Source organism: Alligator mississippiensis, chromosome 14 (assembly GCF_030867095.1).
Source record: "Alligator mississippiensis isolate rAllMis1 chromosome 14, rAllMis1, whole genome shotgun sequence".
Taxonomy (NCBI): Eukaryota; Metazoa; Chordata; order Crocodylia; family Alligatoridae; genus Alligator; species Alligator mississippiensis.
Window position 1 is genome coordinate 17,707,857 of NC_081837.1, and position 19,090 is coordinate 17,726,946.

The window sequence follows — 19,090 nt, forward strand, 5'->3', positions numbered from 1 at the left end:
CAGGTATCAATCAACAAAACCAAACAGCAAACCATCAAACCCACCAGCCACACCAGACATGCCCACTCACAACCAGGCATGTTATCATGCACTCACGTGCTGAGTGCCAATTAACAAAAGTCTTTATGGGGCAGTGCACCCAGGATGCCAAGGCTATGTGCACAGCACACCTTTGTGCTAGGCACCCTTTTCCAACATCTTCTGATCTTAACTGGGCATGCTCTCAAATAAGAGCTCATCTAAGGCTCAACACATGACCTCTTAAGCCAGGAAGCCAAACAGGTGAGGCTAATGAACCATTCCAATGGACTCAGACCCAACTTTGTCTCCAACACTGACACCCCCTGTCCTGCTCCAGAAACTACAGCCTGGGGTACTTGGGACAGGTCCCAGAAGACTGGAAAAGGGCCAACGCGGTCCCTATTTTCAAGCAGGGGAGGAAGGAGGCACGTAATTATAGGCCAGTTAGCCTCACCGCTATTTTCAGCAAGACCTTAGAAAAAATCATAAAGGATCATATCTGGAGAGGGCCAGTGGGTAACACAATGTTAAGGGGCAACCAGCATGGGTTTATAGCAGGCAGATCCTGCCCGACTAACCTGGTCTCTTTTTATGACCGGGTCACAAAGCACTTAGATGCAAGAGCAGAAGTAGACATTATTTACCTGGATTTTAAAAAGGCTTTTGAACCAGTGTCACACCCAATTCTGACGAGCAGACTGAGTATCTGTGATGAGGATTTTCTCACAGTACAGTGGGTGAAAAATGGATTTATGGGATGTACCCAGAGAGTGGTGGTGGATGGGTTGGTTTCACCCTGGAGGGATGTGGGCAGTGGTGTCCCCCCAGGTTTTGTCCCGGGACCAGTACTTTTTAATATCTTCATCAGTGATTTGGATAAAAGTTGTTGAAAGCAACTTGTCCAAATTGGCAATTATGGGGTATAGTAAACACACTGGAGGGCATGGAACAGATTCAGGCAGATTTGGATAGACTGGGGAAGTGGGTGGATCAGAATAGGATGCAATTTAACAAGGGTAAATGCAAGGTGCTGCACCTGGGGAGAAAGACTCTCCAACACACCTATTGACTGGGGGTTCCCACTCTGAGCACCACAACAGTGGAAAGAGACCTCGGAGTCCTGGTTGACGCAAAAATGAACACGAGGTGCCAGTGTGACAAGATGATGCGCAAGGCTAACTGCACTCTTTCTTGCAACAGCAGGTGCATCACAAGCAGCTCTAGGGAAGCGATAATTCCCCTCTATGTGGCATTGGTGAGGCCACAGATGGAGTACTGCATCCAGTTTTGGGCACCACATTTCAAGGGGGATGTGGATACCCTTGAGAGGGTTCAGAGGAGGGCTGCTTGTATGGCTGAGGGCCTGCAGGTAAGACTCTCTGAAGACAGACTGAGAGACCTGAGTCTCCTCACCCTGCGCAAGAGAAGGATGAGAGGCAATCTTGTGCCTGCCTACAAACTCATCGCGGGGGTCATCAGGAAATAAGGGACACTCTGTTTACCAGGGCGCACCTTGGGGTTACCAGAAATAATGGCCACAAACTGAAGGAGAATAGATTTAGATTGGACAGAAGGAAGACATTCTTTACGTGAGGGTTGCTAAAATATGGGATTGGCTTCCAAGGGAGGTGGCTCTTTCCCCAACCTTGGAAGTGTTCAAAAAGAGACAAGGACAGGCATCTGGCTGGGGTTACTTAACCCCAGGGCTCTTTCCTGCCTGGAGCAGGGAGTCAGACCGGCTGATCTACCAGGTCCCTTCCGACCCTGGAAATCTATGACATCTATGAAATCTATGACCAGCCTGAGGTCAGACTGGCAGGCTGGGGTACAGCTATGGAGTGCACTCTTGCTCCCTTGGGCCTAGTCCAGCACCTTATCCACTCTACCAGCTCACCTGACCCCTGTCTGGAATTCTTGTGGCCAAATTATGATGTTGAGCAATTACACATCAAACTAAATTACATAAATTAATTGAAATTAATCATTCAAACATTAGTGTAATTAATTTAAGGCATTAAGGCAGTCTTAAACTCTGAGAGAGTGAGCCCTTTCCCCTAGGGTAGGACATCCCAGTGCTGCTAAGTATGGTGAGACCCATACACCATGCCTTGAACCTCTGATATAAGCCAGAATGGGAGAAGAAGTCCTGGCTAGACAAGCCCCTTGTCTGATCCAATTAAGATAAGCCCCATAACCTGCATTCACACTTCAATGGAGACCCTTGGACTTGACCCACCAAGGGCCCTTGATGCACCTGCAGCAGTAACAGGCTCTCCCTGTAACGGACTTCTCCATGCAGAACAGGGCTGGAGTGCACAGGATCCCACCTGCCATTAGTATCTAACCTTTAAAATGATACAAACCTTGTATTCTCCTTTAACTGCCTTAAAGACTGTTGGGAAAAAAAACAAAACAATGTTTCCTCCCATGATCGCACATACCAAGAGCAGACAGACCAGAACTGACTTAAAAGAATTGCTCCTGAAACTTTTCCAGTGCACTCACCCAGGAGCCTGATCCCCGGGAAGTGCATAACAAAAATTCACCTGCTTTCAGGAAAGCAGCTGTTCTGATACCTCAATTTTTACACCAACTTTCCATGATCAAACTAGAACCTAGAATTACTCCAGATTCTTATAAAAACAGGGTGAATTTCACTCTAAATCTTTGGTGAAAGCCATCAAGAATAGCAAACTAGGGCATGCCATTAAGGACAAGACAAGATCCCCATGACAGAATACAAATACCTGAAGACAGAACAATCTGCCCTTTTCCTAAGTTGCTACCCAGTGGCCACATCTACACAAGATGCTTCATGCACAGTAGCCTAATAACACTGTGCAGTAGTGCATCACAGCATGCACAGTGCTAATACACTACTGTTTGTAATTATTTGGCTACTGCACAGAAGTGTCACTAAAAAGTCGTGGCCACGGTAGTGGCCACAGGCTCACATGACAGTGGGGACTAAGGGGCCAGAGCGGGCGGTAGAGGAGGGAGGCATTGCCCACCCCCCTGACCCCTTTCCTGCTCCTAGGAGGCAGCAGGGGCATGGGGTGCTGCGCAGTGCTGGCCTCAACCTGCCCCACATGGTGGAGTACTGCCATAATAGCAGGGACTGGGGCTGGATTCCCCCTGCCCCACTCCTTGCAGCCAGGGGTTGGAGCCCCCCACCACCACCAGCCTGCAGGGAGAGGCAGGTTGTAGGGAAAAAGGGATGGAGGTAGGAGAGCAGGAAGGGGAGGGGTGGGTGACCGGTGGCTGTGCCCTGCCGTGACCACCACTGCGGCTGTAACTAGTGCCGCAACCACCGCCACAGTTGCAGGCCTGGCCCCAGCTTTGGCCTTGGACTGAAGTGGAGGTGGGAGAGGCCCCAGCCCCCACCCAAATCGGCAGCGAGGAGCAGGGAGAATGGCTTCGGCCCCAGCCCCTGCTCCAGCCCAAAGTGGTAGGGGGGAGGCAGAGAGCGGCCATGGCCCCGGCTCCAGCTTGAGGTGGGGAGGAGGGGGGAGGGGGCCAGATGCAGGTCTCTGTCTCTGCCAGCAGCGCGCCCCCCTCCCGGGCCCTGTCATTCTTGATGGACAACTTGCAAGTAAATACATAAGGGGTTTTATATCAGGAACTGGGAGACCGTCTGTGCACCAGGGCACCCCAAGGGAAGACAAGGTCTAACCATCACAAACTCCTGGAAGACCGTTTTAGGCTGGACATAAGACAAATTTTATTTACTGTCTGAGTCCCCAGAGCTTGGAATAGACTCCACCCAGAAGTGGTGCAAACACCTGCTCTGGACACTTCTAAGAAACATTTGGATGCTTATCTAGCTTGGGATACTTTGACAATAGCTTCCTACCCCTGGGCCAGGGGACTGGACCCAATGATCTTCCGAGGTCCCACCCATCCCTAACGTCTCTGAAATCTGTGAAATCTGTGAAACTTCCTACAGTTCTGTGTACAGACCCAAGAAGCAACATACAATACTCACCTGATGCAAAGGCGAATGGAAATTGGCAGTTAATGCCCCTTGGTTCTGTGGGCTTTTACACAGGCTGGCAGGCACAGGATCCTGAATCATGCTCTTTTCTCCCCAGGTGCCCAGTCCCAGGTGCAGCTGCTGGAGTCTGGAGGGGATGTGAGGAAGCCTGGAGAGTCTCTGTGCCTCTCCTGCAAAATCTCTGGGTCCACCATCATCAACTTCTTTATGATTTGGGCTAGCCAGGCTCCTGGGAAGGGACTGGAGGGGGTCGCAGGTATAAATGCTTCACACCTGTAATCTCATCAAATACTACAGGGCTGCGGGGAAGGGGCGATTGAACATCTCCAGAGATGACTCCAGCAACACCTTGTACCTGCAGAAGAACAATCTGAGAGCTGAGGACAGGCCCGGGTATCACGGTGTGAAGCCCACAGTGATCAGAAGCCTGCTGTGCCCGATACAAAAACTTCTGAGCAAATCTCTTGTCAGCTCATGCCCAGGAGCGAGAAGCAGCCACAGCCTGAACAAACAGCTGAAGCGGAGCTGGACACACACCCCAGGCACATTTCTCCCTCTGGGCTCCAGCCCCTGCAATGGGCACCAAAAATAATGCACAGTGGGAAACACAGAGCACCCGGTCCCTGCCCAGCTGGGCAGCAGGGACCTGGCCAGAGCACCCACCCAGCTCCTTGCAGCAGCCGGCTCAGATGCAGCCAGCCGGGAGACGCCAGGATCTGGGGAATTGCCCCAGTGCCTCACACAGCCAGGGCCAGCCTGCCTGCACCGTCCCCAGGCAGGCTGGATGGGACTTCTCCAGCACTCACACCCTGGGAAACACCCCCAAGCTGTGGCACAGGGAGGGGCAGTGCTGGGCTGCAGCCTTTGGCTGGTGGGTGCTTGCAGTCAGACCAGGACAGTCCCACATCCCAACAGCTGGGGCCAAGTGTGACCGGGGAGGACAGGATGTGAGAGAAGACACTGGCCGTGCTTGAAGTGGGTGCTCCAGGGAGTCTCAGTGACTCTGTCCTGCAAAACCCACCATGCAGGCCTGGGCACCGGGCACCCAGTTCCCTCAGCCACCTCAGGCTCAGCCGCTCAGCCAATACTGGGTAATGCAGCCTGTGCGCACCTGCAGCCCCTGCCTGGGGCAGAGCCCTGTGCCTCAGCTGTGTGCCCTCCCTCTTCACGGGGAGCAGGGCAGAGAACAGCCCTAGCCTGGCCCAGAGCATCAAGGACCCAGCGGGGCTGTGGGCAGTCAGGGCTTGGTGCTGCAGGGGGATGGATCCAGGAGTCAGGAGCAAGCCACAGCAGGAAGCAAGGGGGTAGAGAGCAGTCAGAAGATCCAGGGTTGTCACCTGGATCCAGACAGAGGAGTCTGTCCTGCTATCCAACCCATGCTCCCACAGGGAACAGGGTCCAGCTGGGGACACTGGGAGATATCAGGGAGTGGAGGTGGGGGGTGTCTGGCATCTTTGGCTGCTTGGTGGTACCCCATGACCCCCCTCCCTGAGAACTCTGCCTCCTGCTCTGACATGACCAAGCCCATGGGCCATATGTCCATGCCACACAGCAGCAGGGCCAGTCCTGACCATACCTGCAGAGACCAACCCAGGGACTTGTGGGAGGAGCTGCAGGAGATCCCAGCTGAACAAGAGGATGCTGATAGGACTGGACCCAGTCCCAGTCACCTGTGGCTTGCACACACACAGGGCAGGATGGGGCTCCCCAGCCCTGGACTCTCCCCATCATGCAGCACTCAGGGGCAGCTTCTCCATGAGCCATACCCTGCAGGTAGAGGGGAAAGGTCCTGGGGAAGCCTGAACTACTCCAGTAGGCCAACAGACACCCAGGGGCTGGGGCTTTATGCAGCTGTGTAGGACTAGGCTTCAAGGGGTTAACCACCCTGGGCAACTCAGGTTTTTGACAGGAGGCAAAATACTTAGGCACCCAGGGTTTGGTGCTTCCCTCCCAGCTCAGCATCTGTGCATGGCAGGATGTATCCCTGATGGACCTCACCCTTCTCCTATCCCTGAGACCAGATGAGTGCACATTACATGCTATGATGCAAATGGACACACCGGATCCATGCATGCAGCATTCCCCCGCACGCACAGGCACCAGAGGGCAGAGACACCCAGCACACGTGCATGGGCAGAGATAAGCACAAAGCAACTATGAAGGACCAACTGCTCTCTTAGGAAAGGGAGGATTTTTACGCTCTGTTTTTTTTCTCATTTCCCTCCTTTCCCCTGTTCTAATGATAGCCAGTTTCCCAGACATGAAGCAAATTAACAGCATTTAACCAACACACCCTGGGAGTCCCTCCACCTGCAATAAAAAACATCGAGTTTCATTAGGTTTCTGTATTCTAGGGGTATCACTCCCTCAGCTGCTATGAAACAAGCTGTCACTTCTACCAAAGGTCAGGGACCCTCTGAATAAAGTAATGCATCCCCAAGCTGCTGGGGCTCAGTCCACTCATTGTACATTGGAGTAGCATGGATCTATCCTTCACTGAGAAACTGGATTTTTCCCTCAGAGATTTTTCCCTGGTAGGACACGGGGATATTTCTTTGGCAGAGAGGGGAAGTCCCAGACCATGGGAGGTTTTTGCCTTGATAATATCCAGTCAGAGACACAATCTGGAACTCCTCTAGATCCTTATTTGTTTCCCCAGGCTCCTGGTTTAATGTACAATTTGTCTGGTACAGTAACAAAACCCCATTTCCAGGTTTCTCCATGGCTCTCAAAACCACTGTAGTCAACAGTCAAATCTGTGAGATCTGTGAAAGGCCCTTATAAAAGAAGCACATGCAAATGTTGTTCCCCAATTTCCTGCTTAACGCATGCAAGGTTCCTCCTTAAACACCAGCCCTGGCTCTGTGCACCTCAGTGTCTCCCCAGAGCTGCCGCCTCCTGTCTGCTGGGGACACCGGGCACCAGCCACAAGGACCATGACACCAGCACGGGCTTTGCTCATCCTTCTGGCAGCTCCACCGGGTAAGTGCCTCCTGTCTTGTGGGACAGAGGGATGCAGCAGCAGGATGAGAGTGAGACTGTTAGAAGATTGTTCATTTGCTAATGCTGTATTTTTCTCCATTAGGTGTCCTGGCCCAGGTCACGCTGAAGGAGTCTGGCCCAGGGGTTGTGAAGCCCGGAGAGACCCTCAGCCTGACCTGCACCGTGTCTGGATTCTCTCTCACTAGCAGTGCTGTGAGCTGGGTTCGGCAGGAAGCAGGGAAAGGGCTCGAGTGGGTCGGAGATAGCTGGATTGGTGGAAACACCTATTATAACAGTGCTCTCCAAAGCTGCCTCATCATCAGCAGAGACACCTCCAGCAGCCAAGTGCACCTGCGCCTGACCGGGGTCCAACCTGGAGACACAGCCCGGTATTACTGTGTCAGATACACAGTGAATGAAAATGCATGCGAGCCTGCACAAAAACCAGCCCTGCAGGACCGACCTGGCTGTGTGAGCAGCAGAGGCAGCAGCTGCCAGCCTGTGCTCCGCTGCCTGCTGGGTTGGACACATCGGGCCTTTTAGATCACTTGAACAAGCCAGGGATTAAATCCAGGGAAGGAGGCTCAAAAGTGACCAATTGGTCAGAATCTGATATTTAGGAGGAGTTCTGCTTCACTGTGCCTCTGCTCTGCCTGTCCTTCTGGCAGGAGTACAAGGCAAAGACTCCGTAGGCTGGCACCCAGGACAAAGGCAATAGCCAGCAGACTGCTGTGCTGTTACAGGACTAGGGACACAGCTCTGTAGTCCTGATGTTGGTCCTGGACTTGATTAGCACTCTTCAATTAACAGCTGACAATAGTCTGGTTCCAAGTGACCACAGGCACATCAATCACCACCCTATCAATCCAGCAAGTGCTTGTACTATGAGTAATCAGGCTGTTCACACACTGTTGTGTAACTGGAACATATTGAATGGTTTATTAATAATGAAATAACAAATACACAACAGGTACATTAAATAACAGCACTAACCAGGAATGAAGCCCACACCCAATACAACTATTTTTATTATTCCTAAAACCTATACCTAACTGATCTCATACCTATTTTAAAATTTGTTCACCACAATCACTAGCACCTCAGAATCAATATCAACTCGGGGGTGAATATGGACTTTTTTATGTGAGCGGTAAACTTTATTCATCTCTGGATCTCTGCCGTTCCAACACAGGGAACATATACCACACTGAAAGGGATGAGCCGATGGCAGCTTATCTTCGACTTTAAGGAAGGGAGGAGAAAGGAACAAGTGATGGGTGGGTGATACCCCAGAGGGCAGAGGGCTGCTACTTAAGTGCTATGCACCCCTGCAGAGAGAAACTGGGGAGCCCACCGTAAGCAATCTTACTGGAAATCTCAGGATTGAGGTCATGGGGGAAGAATGCTAGCTCTATGGCAGCCTCGCTGTCAAGGGTGTGCTTGCCTCATCCAACCTCCACGTTCACAGCACAGCCCAAGGCACAACACCGCATAATGATCACCCACACCAATGCACTGATACACCACAAAGCCACTTCCACCTCGTTCATTCACCATGTTTCTATCAGTCTCTTTCTCTCTCTCTCTCACAGGCATCAATCAACAAAACCAACCAGCAAACCATGAAACCCACCAGCCACACCACACACGTAATACTCACACCCAGGCATGCTATCACGTACTCACGTGCTAAGGGTCAATCAACAAAAGTCTTTATGTGGCAGTGCGCCCTGCATGCCAGGGCTCTGCACATGGCACACCTTTGTGCTAGGCACTCTCTTCCAACATCTTCTGATCTTAACTGGGCATGCTCTCAAATAAGAGCTCATCTCAGGCTCAACACATCACCACTTAGGCCAGGAAGCCAAACAGGTGACTTGGCAGAAGGGGTAATGATCCCCTTTCTCTCTGTCCCTTTCCACACAAATCTTTTCTGAAATCCAGCTCACTGAGTGCAGCCCAGGGGTGCTCCCTGAAAGCTGCAGACACCAGCACATTATTACTGTGCCAGGAGAGACATGGTGGCACAGAGCAGGGTAGGGGCTCACCCAAGGTGGAAGCAGGCTGAGCACTGGTCCCTTGGGCCCATCCCAGCCTCCTGCCCTGCACTGTCTCCCTGCTCAGCAGCAACCAAGTGCAGGAGCTGAGCCCAGTCCAGGCCCCAACCCCCAGAGCCCTGCTTGCCCCTCCTGCACTGCCCATATCCCCATCCTGGGTGACTTCCATGAGCTCAGCCCTCATTAGTCCAACTCATCTGCGGAAGGGCTGAGAGGGGGGAGTCTCCCAGAGACAGCACCCAGCAGCCTGCACACACAGAAGACAGAGCACTGCACGCTGACAATAACTTCCACTATACCACAAACAGCGCCCAGGACAGCCCCAACACAGACCCACTGTGCTCTGATCTCAGGGCTGCAGCAAAAGCCACCAGCCCAGGCACGCTAAGGCAGCTGCTGGCTACAGCCAGGACCTTCGACTCCCCCGTCTTTCCCCATCTGCCACTACAGCTTTACTGAGAAAAGCACAAGAGACCCACCATATCCCCAACACCTGCCCACCACAAAAATCCCAACAGAGACTAGTTGGGAATGAGTCTCAACACATTGCAGTGACCAACTAGAAAGTGGAAAGAAATCCCCTTTCCCATTCCTTGTAGCTGTTATCCATTCTCCCACTCGGCACCAAGAAGACGGGGCAGCAACACTCACCACCTGTGCTCAGAGAGAGTGCAACTGGGAGAGAAACATGCCCAGACCGGAGGAAGGGCTCTTTGTGCCAGAGACTGTGTCTAAAATGCCTTTCAACTGTAATTTTGGTAAAATACAACATCTTAGAACAAAACAAAACAAAACAAAACAAAACAAAAAATCACTTCAGATTCAGATGATTTGGGGGACAGTGATTCAATTTTGTGATTTGACTCACTGTCCTGAATTAATTCAGCCAGCCCCAGGTCCCAACGGGGGTGGGGGGGGAGGGGAGGACGCTGCCCCCTGCTGCATGGGGGGCTCTGCCATGAGCCCCCGAACCCGCATGCCACTGCAGAAGCTGGTGAGTGGGGGGCTTTATTTTTTTTTTTAAACTGGGAACTAGGGCCAGGTTGGGCAGCCATGGTTCAGGGTGCGGGGTGGGGCTGGGGCATCGGTCAGGGGCCACTCAGGGTGGCTGGGGGAGCAGGCAGGGGATGCGGCCTGGTGGGGTACCCCAATTGGTCCCTTTCCCCCTCCTCCAGCGCCTCCTGCCCCTACCCACTTCTTTCATAGTTTCAAAGCCCCTTCCGAGCCTGGAAATCTATGAAATCTATGACCAACCTGAGGTCAGACTGGCAGACAGGGGCGCAGCTATAGATTGCACACTTGCTCCCTGCTGCCCGGTCCGCTCTACCTTATCTGCTCTACCAGCTCTCCAGGGGCTGGACCACCCTCCACCTCCAACAACAGCCAGCGGGGAGAGGAAGGCAGTGGGGAAGAGGGGAGGGGACAAGAGCAGGAAGGGGAGCGGGGTGACCAGTGGCTCTGTGTCGCTGCGACCACCACTGCGGCTGTAACCACTGCCACAACCACTGCCACAAGCGCAGGCCCAGCCCTGGCTCCGGCCCCAGACTGAAGTGGCGGCAGAGAGACGCCCCGACCCCTGCCCAAATCAGCAGGTGGGAGGGGGGAGAATAGCCTCCGCCCCAGCCCAAAGTGGCAGGGGGAGGCGGGGAGCGACCCCGGCACTGGCCTGAGGCATGGAGGAGGGGGCCAGATGCAGACGTCTCTCTCTGCCTACACCCCCTGCCCGTCCCTCCCCACCCGGTCATTCTTGACAGGCAAATTGCTAGTAAATACATAACGGGTCTTGCATCACGAACCAGGATGTTCACCATCTGTTCACCAGGGCACCCCAAGGGAAGACAAGGTCTAACCATCACAAACTCCTGGAAGACCGTTTCAGACTAGACAGAAGACAAAACTTCTTTACCATCCGAGTCCCCAGAGCTTGAAACAGACTTCACCCACAGGCAATCACCTACCCTGGACTCTTTTAAGAAATGTTCGGATGCTTATCCAGCTGGGATACTTTGATCATAGCTGACTTCCTACCCTTGGGCCAGGGGGCTGGACCCGATGATTTTCTGAGGTCCCTTCCAGCCCGAATGTCTATGAAATGTATGAAACCTCCTACAGTTCTGTGTACAGACCCAGGAAGCAACATGCAATACTCATCACATACAAAGGCTAATGGAAATTATCAGCAGGTCTGTCCCTGGTGGGGCGGAGGGGCAATTCAGGTGACCGTCCCAGGCTCTCCGCTTTGGGGGCCCCCGCAGAGCTGGGTGAAGCAGCGGTGGTGCCAAGCTGCGCAGTGCAGCAGCTCCACGTCCAGCTACCTGCTACCCGCCACCCCCAATACCACTTCTTAAGATCTGGGGCACATGGGATCAGAGTAGAGGCAGGGCCCCACATGGGCAGACTTACCACAGGCCCAGCACGCTGCTCAGTTGAGCTCTGATGGGCAGTGAGTGGCCTCTTGGCTCTGTGGGCTTTTGCACAGGCTGCCACGAAAAGGATCTTGAATCATGCTCTTTTCTTCCCAGGTGTCCAGTCCCAGGTGCAGCTGCTGGAGTCTGAAGGGGACAAGAGGAAACCTGGAGAGTCTCTGCGCCGCTCCTGTAAAGTCTCTGGGTCCACCTTCAGCAACTTCTTTGTGATCTGGGCTTGCCAGGCTCCTGGGAAGGGGCTGAAATGGGTCACAAGTATAAATGCTGCTACCAGTAACCTCACCAGTACAACAGTGCTGTGGTGAAGGGGCGATTGAACTCCAGCTGCACGTTGTAGCTGCAGAAAAACAATGTGAGAGCTGAGGACAGGGCCTGGTATCACGGTGTGAAGCCCACAGTGATCAGAAGCCTGCTGTGCCCAATACAAAAACTTATGAGCAAATCTCTTGCCAGCTCATGGCCAGGAGCGAGAAGCAGCCACTTGTCATAAAAAGAGACTAGATTACTCAGGCATGATCTACCTGCTACGAACCCGTGCTGGTTTCCCCTCAGCATAATTTGTCCTGCCAGGCTCTCGCAAATGTGAGCCTTGATAATTTTTTCAAAGATTTTGCCAAGGATGGAGGTGAGACTGACTGGCCTATAGTTGCCCGGGTCCTCCTTCCTCCCCTTCTTGAAGATGGCGACCACATTGGCCCTTTTCCAGTCCTCTGGGACTTGGCCTGTGCACCACGAGCGTTCGAATATTCCCGCCAGTGGCTCTGCAATGATGTTGGCCAGTGCCTTCAGCACCCTCGGATGGAGCTCATCCGGACCTGCCGACTTAAAGGCATCCAGTTCTTCCAAGTGACTCTGCACCATCTCAGGGTCTACGCATGGTAGTCTGGCGCCTTGCTGCTGCCTCTCTACGACCCCAGTGAGAGAATTGTCGTGCCCCTCGCTTAGGAACACTGAAGCAAAGAACTCGTTGAGGAGTTCAGCCTTGTCCCCCCTGTCCGTCACCAATTGCTTCTGCCCATTTAGCAGGGGCCCTATTCCTCCCTGGGCCTTCCTTTTACTCCCAATATATCTAAAAAACAATTTCTTGTTGTCCTTTACTTGGGATGCCATCCTCAGCTCCATGGTAGCTTTGGCCCGTCTAACTGCCTCCCTACAAGCGCGAGCAGAGGAGGTATATTCATCTTTGGTGATCTCTCCCTGTTTCCACTTTTTATGTGCTCCCCTTTTCGCCCTTAGGCTGCCCTGGATTTCTCTGGTCAGCCAAGGAAGCCTCCTGGCCCCTTTCCCTCTTTTTCCTCGCATCGGGATCATCTCACTCTGTGCCCGAAGGATCATTTCCTTAAGGCACAGCCACCCTTCCTGGGCTCCCATCTCTTCAAAACTCCTACTCTGCAGTGCGCCCTTGACTAATCATCTGAGTTCATTGAAATCAGCTTTCCTAAAGTCTAGCACTTTCACCCTACTAGTTACCTTACTCACTCAACCTCTTATGGTGAATTCTATTATCAGGTGATCACTGTCCCCCAGATGGCTACCGATCTGTAGGTCCCCTACCATGTCATCCCCCGTTGCCAATACCAGATCCAGTATGGCATTCCCCCTAGTGGGACCGTGTACCTCCTGTGTCAGGTGGAGGTCCTGTACACAGGTTAGAAACCTGCGTGAACAGTGGGACTTTGCCGTCTGCGTCTCCCAGCAGATGTCTGGGTAGTTTAGGTCCTCCGTGATTACTGCCTCTTTAGCTTTTATGGTCTCCGAGAGCTGCCTCAGGAGCCCCGAATCTATTTCTTCCCCTTGGTGTGGGGGTCTGTAGCAGACCCCTACCACCAAATCCCTTTCTCCTTGCCCCCCATGTAGCCTAACCCACAATCCTTCTACTTCCTCGTCCTTCGATTCTGTCTTGATGAGGGTCGAAGTATATTGCTCATTGACATAGAGCGCAACCCCTCCCCCTTTTTTCCCCACCCTGTCCTTTCTGTACAATCTGTAACCCTCAATATGTACCGCCCAGTCGTGGGACGAATCCCTCCAGGTTTCCATTAGCCCTACTAAGTCATAGGTGTTTTGTGCAAGCAGGAGCACTAGTTCATCCTGCTTGTTCCCCGTGCTCCTAGCATTAGTATTTAGGCACTTGAGCCCTGCGACTGGTGCCTTTGCTGCCCCCCCGCTCCGAGTCCCAAGGGGCCCATTGTTTCTTACCTTCTCATTGCTCACCTGTGCTGTAGTACTGGCCGCCCCATGGCTTGCAGGTTCCCAATGTTCTCCTTCTTCAGGCTGGGTTGTCCTTGTGGGTGCCTCATGGTTTGGTGGTTCACAGCTTCCTCCGCCCTCATCTTCCCCTCCCCCCGACGAGCCTAGTTTAAAGCCCACCGGATGTCAGTGAGTGGGGGTGGGGGGTGTCTGGCATCTTTGACTACTTGGTGGTACCCCATGAACCCCCTCCCTGAGAACTCACTGCCTCCTGCTCTGACATGACCAAGCCCATGGGCCATATCTCCATGCCACACAGCAGCAGGGCCAGTCCTGAGCATACCTGCAGAGACCAACCCAGGGACTTGTGGGAGGAGCTGCAAGAGACCCCAGCTGGACAAGAGGATGCTGATAGGACTAGACCCAGCCCCAGCCTCCTGCAGCCTGCACACACACAGGGCAGGATGGGGCTCCCCAGCCCTGGGCTGTCCTCATCATGCAGCACTCAAGGGCAGCTGGGCCATGACCCATACCCTGCAGGTAGAAGGAAAAGGTCCTGGGGAAGCCTGAACTACTCCAGCAGGCCTACAGACACCCAGGGGCTGGGGCTTTATGCAGCTGTGTAGGACTAGGCTTCAAGGGGTTAACCACCCCGGGCAACTCAGGTTTTCAACGTGAGGCAAAATACTTAGGCACCCAGGGTTTGGAGTCCTCCCCCAGCTCAGGATCTGTGCATGGCAGGATGCCCGGTGAACCTGGTCCTTCTCCTATCCCAGAAACCAGACAAGTGCACATCCACATCCTGTGATGCAGACGGACACACCAAATCCATGCATGCAGTATCCCCCTGCACACACAGGCACCAGAGGGCAAAGACACCCAGCAGACGTGCATGGGCAGAAATAAGCACAAAGCAACTATGAAGGACCAACTGCCCTCTTAGGAAAGGGAGGATTTTTATGCTCTGTTTTTTCATCATTTCCCTCATTTGACCCATTCAAATGATAGCCAGTTTCCCAGACATGAAGCAAGTTCACAGCATTTAACCCTCACACCCTGGGAGTCCTTCCACCTGAAACAAAAAACATCCAGTTTCATTAGGTTTCTGTATTCTAGTGGTATCGATCCCTCAGCTGCTATGAAACAAGTTGTCACTTCTACCAAAGGTCAGGGACCCTCTGAATAAAATCAGACACCCCCAAGCCTCTGGGGCTCATTCGACTCATTCCACATTTAAGAAGCATGGATCCATCCTTCACTGAGATACTGGATTTCTCCCTCGGAAATTTTTCCCAAGCAGGACTCTAGGATATTTCCCTGGGAGAGATGGGAAGTCCCAGATCATGGGAGGTTTTGCCTTGATAATATCCAGCCAGAGACAAAATCTGTAACTCCTCCAGATTTTTATTTGTTTGGCTCTTGGTCTACTGTGCCATTAGTCTGGTACAGTAACAAAGCCGACTCCCCATTTCCAGGTTTCCCCTTGGCTCTCAAAACCCCTGTAGTCAAAAGCCAAACCTGCCTTGTGTGAGATCTGTGAAAGGCCCTTATAAAAGAAGCACATGCAAATGTTGTTCCCCAATTTCCTGCTTAACGCATGCAAGGGTTCTCCTTAAACACCAGCCCTGGCTCTGTGCACCTCAGTGTCTCCCCAGAGCTGCCGCCTCCTGTCTGCTGGGGACACCGGGCACCAGCCACAAGGACCATGACACCAGCGCTGGCTTTGCTCATCCTTCTGGCAGCTCCACCGGGTAAGTGCCTCCTGTCTTGTGGGACAGAGGGATGCAGCGGCAGAATGAGTGTGAGACTGGTAGAAGATTGTTCATTTGCTAATGATGTATTTTTCTCCATTAGGTGTCCTGGCCCAGGTCACACTGAAGGAGTCTAGCCCAGGGGTTGTGAAGCCCAGAGAGACCCTCAGCCTGACCTGCACCGTGTCTGGATTCTCTCTCACTAGCAGTGCTGTGAGCTGGGTTCGGCAGGCAGCAGGGAAAAGGCTCGAGTGGGTCGGAAGTATCGGGAGTGGTGGAAGCGCCTGCTATAACAGCGCTCTCCAAAGCCGCCTCACCATCAGCAGAGACACGTCCAGCAGCCAAGTGCACCTGCGCCTGACCAGTGTCCAACCTGTAGACACAGCCTGGTATTACTGTGCCAGATACACAGTGAATGAAAACCCATGAGAGCCTGCACAAAAACCAGCCCTGCAGGACCTGCCCGCCTGTGTGAGCAGCAGAGGCAGCAGCTGCCAGGCCCAGGCTCTGCTCCCTGCTGGGTCGGACACATCAAGCCTTTTAGATCACTTGAACCAGCCAGGGATTAAATCCAGGGAAGATTAAATCCTAAGGGGGAAGCAGGCTGAACACTGCTCCCTTGGGCGCATCCCCGCCTCCTGCCCTACACTGACTCCTTGCTCAGCAGTGACCAAGTGCAGGAGCTGAGCCCAGTCCAGGCCCCAACCCCCAGAGCCCTGCTTGCCCCTCCTGCACTGCCCATATCCCCATCCTGGGTGACTTCCGTGAGGTCAGCCCTCATTAGACCAACTCATCTGCGGAAGGGCTGAGAGGGGAGAGCCTCCCAGAGACAGCACCCAGCAGCCTGCACACACAGAAGACAGAGCACTGCACGCTGACAATAACTTCTTCCATTACACGAACAGCACCCAGGACAGCCCCTACACACCCCCACTGTGCTCTGATCTCAGGGCTGCAGCAAAAGCCACCAGCCCAGACGCACAAAGGCAGCTGCTGGCTACAGCCAGGACCTTAGACCCCCCCATCTTTCCCCATCTGCCACTGCAGCTTTACTGAGTCTCTGTGCCTCTCCTGCAAAATCTCTGGGTCCACCATCACCAACTTCTTTATGATTTGGGCTTGCCAGGCTCCTGGGAAGGGACTGGAGGGGGTCGCAGGTATAAATGCTTCACACCAGTAATCTCACCAAATACTACAGGGCTGCGGTGAAGGGGCGATTGAACATCTCTATAGATGATTTCAGCAATGCCTTGTACCTGCAGAAAAACAATCTGAGAGCTGACGACAGGGCCTGGTATCATGGTGTGAAGTCCAAAGTGATCAGAAGCCTGCTGTGCCCAATACAGAAACTTCTGAGCAAACCTCTTGCCAGCTCATGGCCAGCAGCAAGAAGCAGCCACAGCCTGAACAAACAGCTGGAGGAGTCTGTGCTGCTATCCAACCCATGCTGACACAGGAGCAGGGGCCAGCTGGGGACACTGGGAGATATCAGTGAGTGGGGGTGGGGGGTGTCTGGCATCTTTGGCTGCTTGGTGGTACCCCATGATCCCCCTCCCTGGGGACTCACTGCCTCCTGCTCTGACATGACCAAGCCCATGGGCCATATCTCCATGCCACACAGTAGCAGGGCCAGTTCTGAGCATGCCTGCAGAGACCAACCCAGGGACTTCTGGGAGGAGCTGTAAGAGACCCCAGCAGAACAAGAGGATGCTGATAAGACTGGACCCTGTCCCAGCCTCCTGTGTCTTGCACACACACAGGGCAGGATGGGGCTCCCCAGCCCTGGGCTCTCCCCATCATGCAGCACTCAAGGGCAGCTGGGCCACGACCCATACTCTGCAGGTAGAGGGAAAGCTCCTTGGGAAGCCTGAACTACTCCAGCAGGCCTACAGACACCCAGGCGCTGGGGCTTTATGCAGCTGTGTAGGACTAGGCTTCAACGGGTTAACCACCCTGAGCCACTCAGGTTTTCGACCGTGAGGCAAAATACTTAGGCACCCAGGGTTTGGTGCCCTCCTCCAGCTCGGCATCTGTGCATGGCAGGATGTATCCCTGATGGACCTAGCACTTCTCCTATCCCAGAGACCAGATGAGTGCACATCCACATCCTGTGATGCAGTCGGACACACCAGATCCATGCATGCAGCCTCCCCCCGCACACACACAGGCACCAGAGGGCAGAGACACCCAACACATGTGAATGGGCAGAGATAAGCACAAAGCAACTATGAAGGACCAACTGCCCTCTTAGGAAAGGGAGGATTTTTATGCTCTGCTTTTTCATCATTTCCCTCATTTGCCTCGTTCAAATGATAGCCAGTTTCCCAGAAATGAAGCAAATTCACAGCATTTAACCTTCACACCCTGGGATACCTTCCATATAAAATAAAAAGCATCCAGTTTCATTAGGTTTCTGTATTCTGCTGGCATCGATCCCTCAGCTGCTATGAAACAAGTTGTCACTTCTACCAAAAGTCAGGAGCCCTCTGAATAAAATAAGGCTCCCCCAAGCCTCTGGGGCTCATTCGACATTTAAGTAGCATGGATCCATCCTTCCCTGAGAAACTGGAATTTTCCCTGGGAGATTTTTCCCTGGCAGGACTCTGGGATATTTCCCTGGGAGAGAGGGGAAGTCCCAGATCATGGGAGGTTTTGCCTTGATAATATCCAGCCGGAGACAAAATCTGTAACTCCTCTAGATTTTTATTGTTTGGCTCTTGGTTTACTGTGCCATTTGTCTGGTACAATATCAAAGCCAACTCCCCATTTCCAGGTTTCCCTTTGGCTCTCAAAACCCCTTTAGTCAACAGCCAAATCTACCTTGTGTGACATCTGTGAAAGGCCCTTATAAAAGAAGCACATGCAAATGTTGTTCCCCAATTTCCTGCTTAACGCAGGCAAGGTTCCTCCTTAAACACCAGCCCTGGCTCTGTGCACCTCAGTGTCTCCCCAGAGCTGCTGCCTCCTGTCTGCTGGGGACACCGGGCACCAGCCACAAGGACCATGACACCAGCGCTGGCTTTGCTCATCCTTCTGGCAGCTCCACCGGGTAAGTGCCTCCTGTCTTGTAGGGCAGGGGGATGCAGCAGCAGGATGAGAGGGAGACTGGTAGAAGATTGTTCATTTGCTAATGATGTATTTTTCTCCATTAGGTGTCCTGGCCCAGATCACGCTGAAGGAGTCTGGCCGAGGGGTCATGAAGCCCGGAGAGACCCTCAGCCTGACCTGCACCGTGTCTGGATTCTCTCTCACTAGCAGTGATGTGAGCTGGGTTCGGCAGGAAGCAGGGAAAGGGCTGGAGTGGGTTGGAATACTCTGGAGAGGTGGAAGCACTGAGTATAACAGCGCTCTCCAAAGCCGCCTCACCATCAGCAGAGACACGTATAACAGCCAAGTGCACCTGTGCCTGACCGGGGTCCAACCTGTAGACACGGCCCAGTATTACTGTGTCAGATACACAGTGAATGAAAATGCATGAGAGCCTGCACAGAAACCAGCCTTGCAGGACCGACTTGGCTGTGTGAGCAGCAGAGGCAGCAGCTGCCAGCCCCGTGCTCTCCCTGCTGGGTCGGACACATCAGGCCTGTTAGATCACTTGAACCAGCCAGGATTAAATCCAGGGAAGGCTCAAGAGTGATCAGTGGGTCAAAAATCTCATATTTAGAATGG

The 19,090-nt window shown here is 53.2% G+C and overlaps 1 gene segment (V, D, J or C); it reads left to right on the forward strand.

The window, feature by feature from the left end:
• The first annotated feature begins 15,375 nt into the window (after nucleotides 1-15,375).
• On the forward strand, nucleotides 15,376-18,899 carry LOC132244860 (Ig heavy chain V region MOPC 141-like). The segment is given in 3 exon segments: nucleotides 15,376-15,421; nucleotides 15,525-15,818; nucleotides 18,574-18,899. Coding segments are annotated over 3 exon segments (666 nt in total).
• Nucleotides 18,900-19,090: the final 191 nt, after the last annotated feature.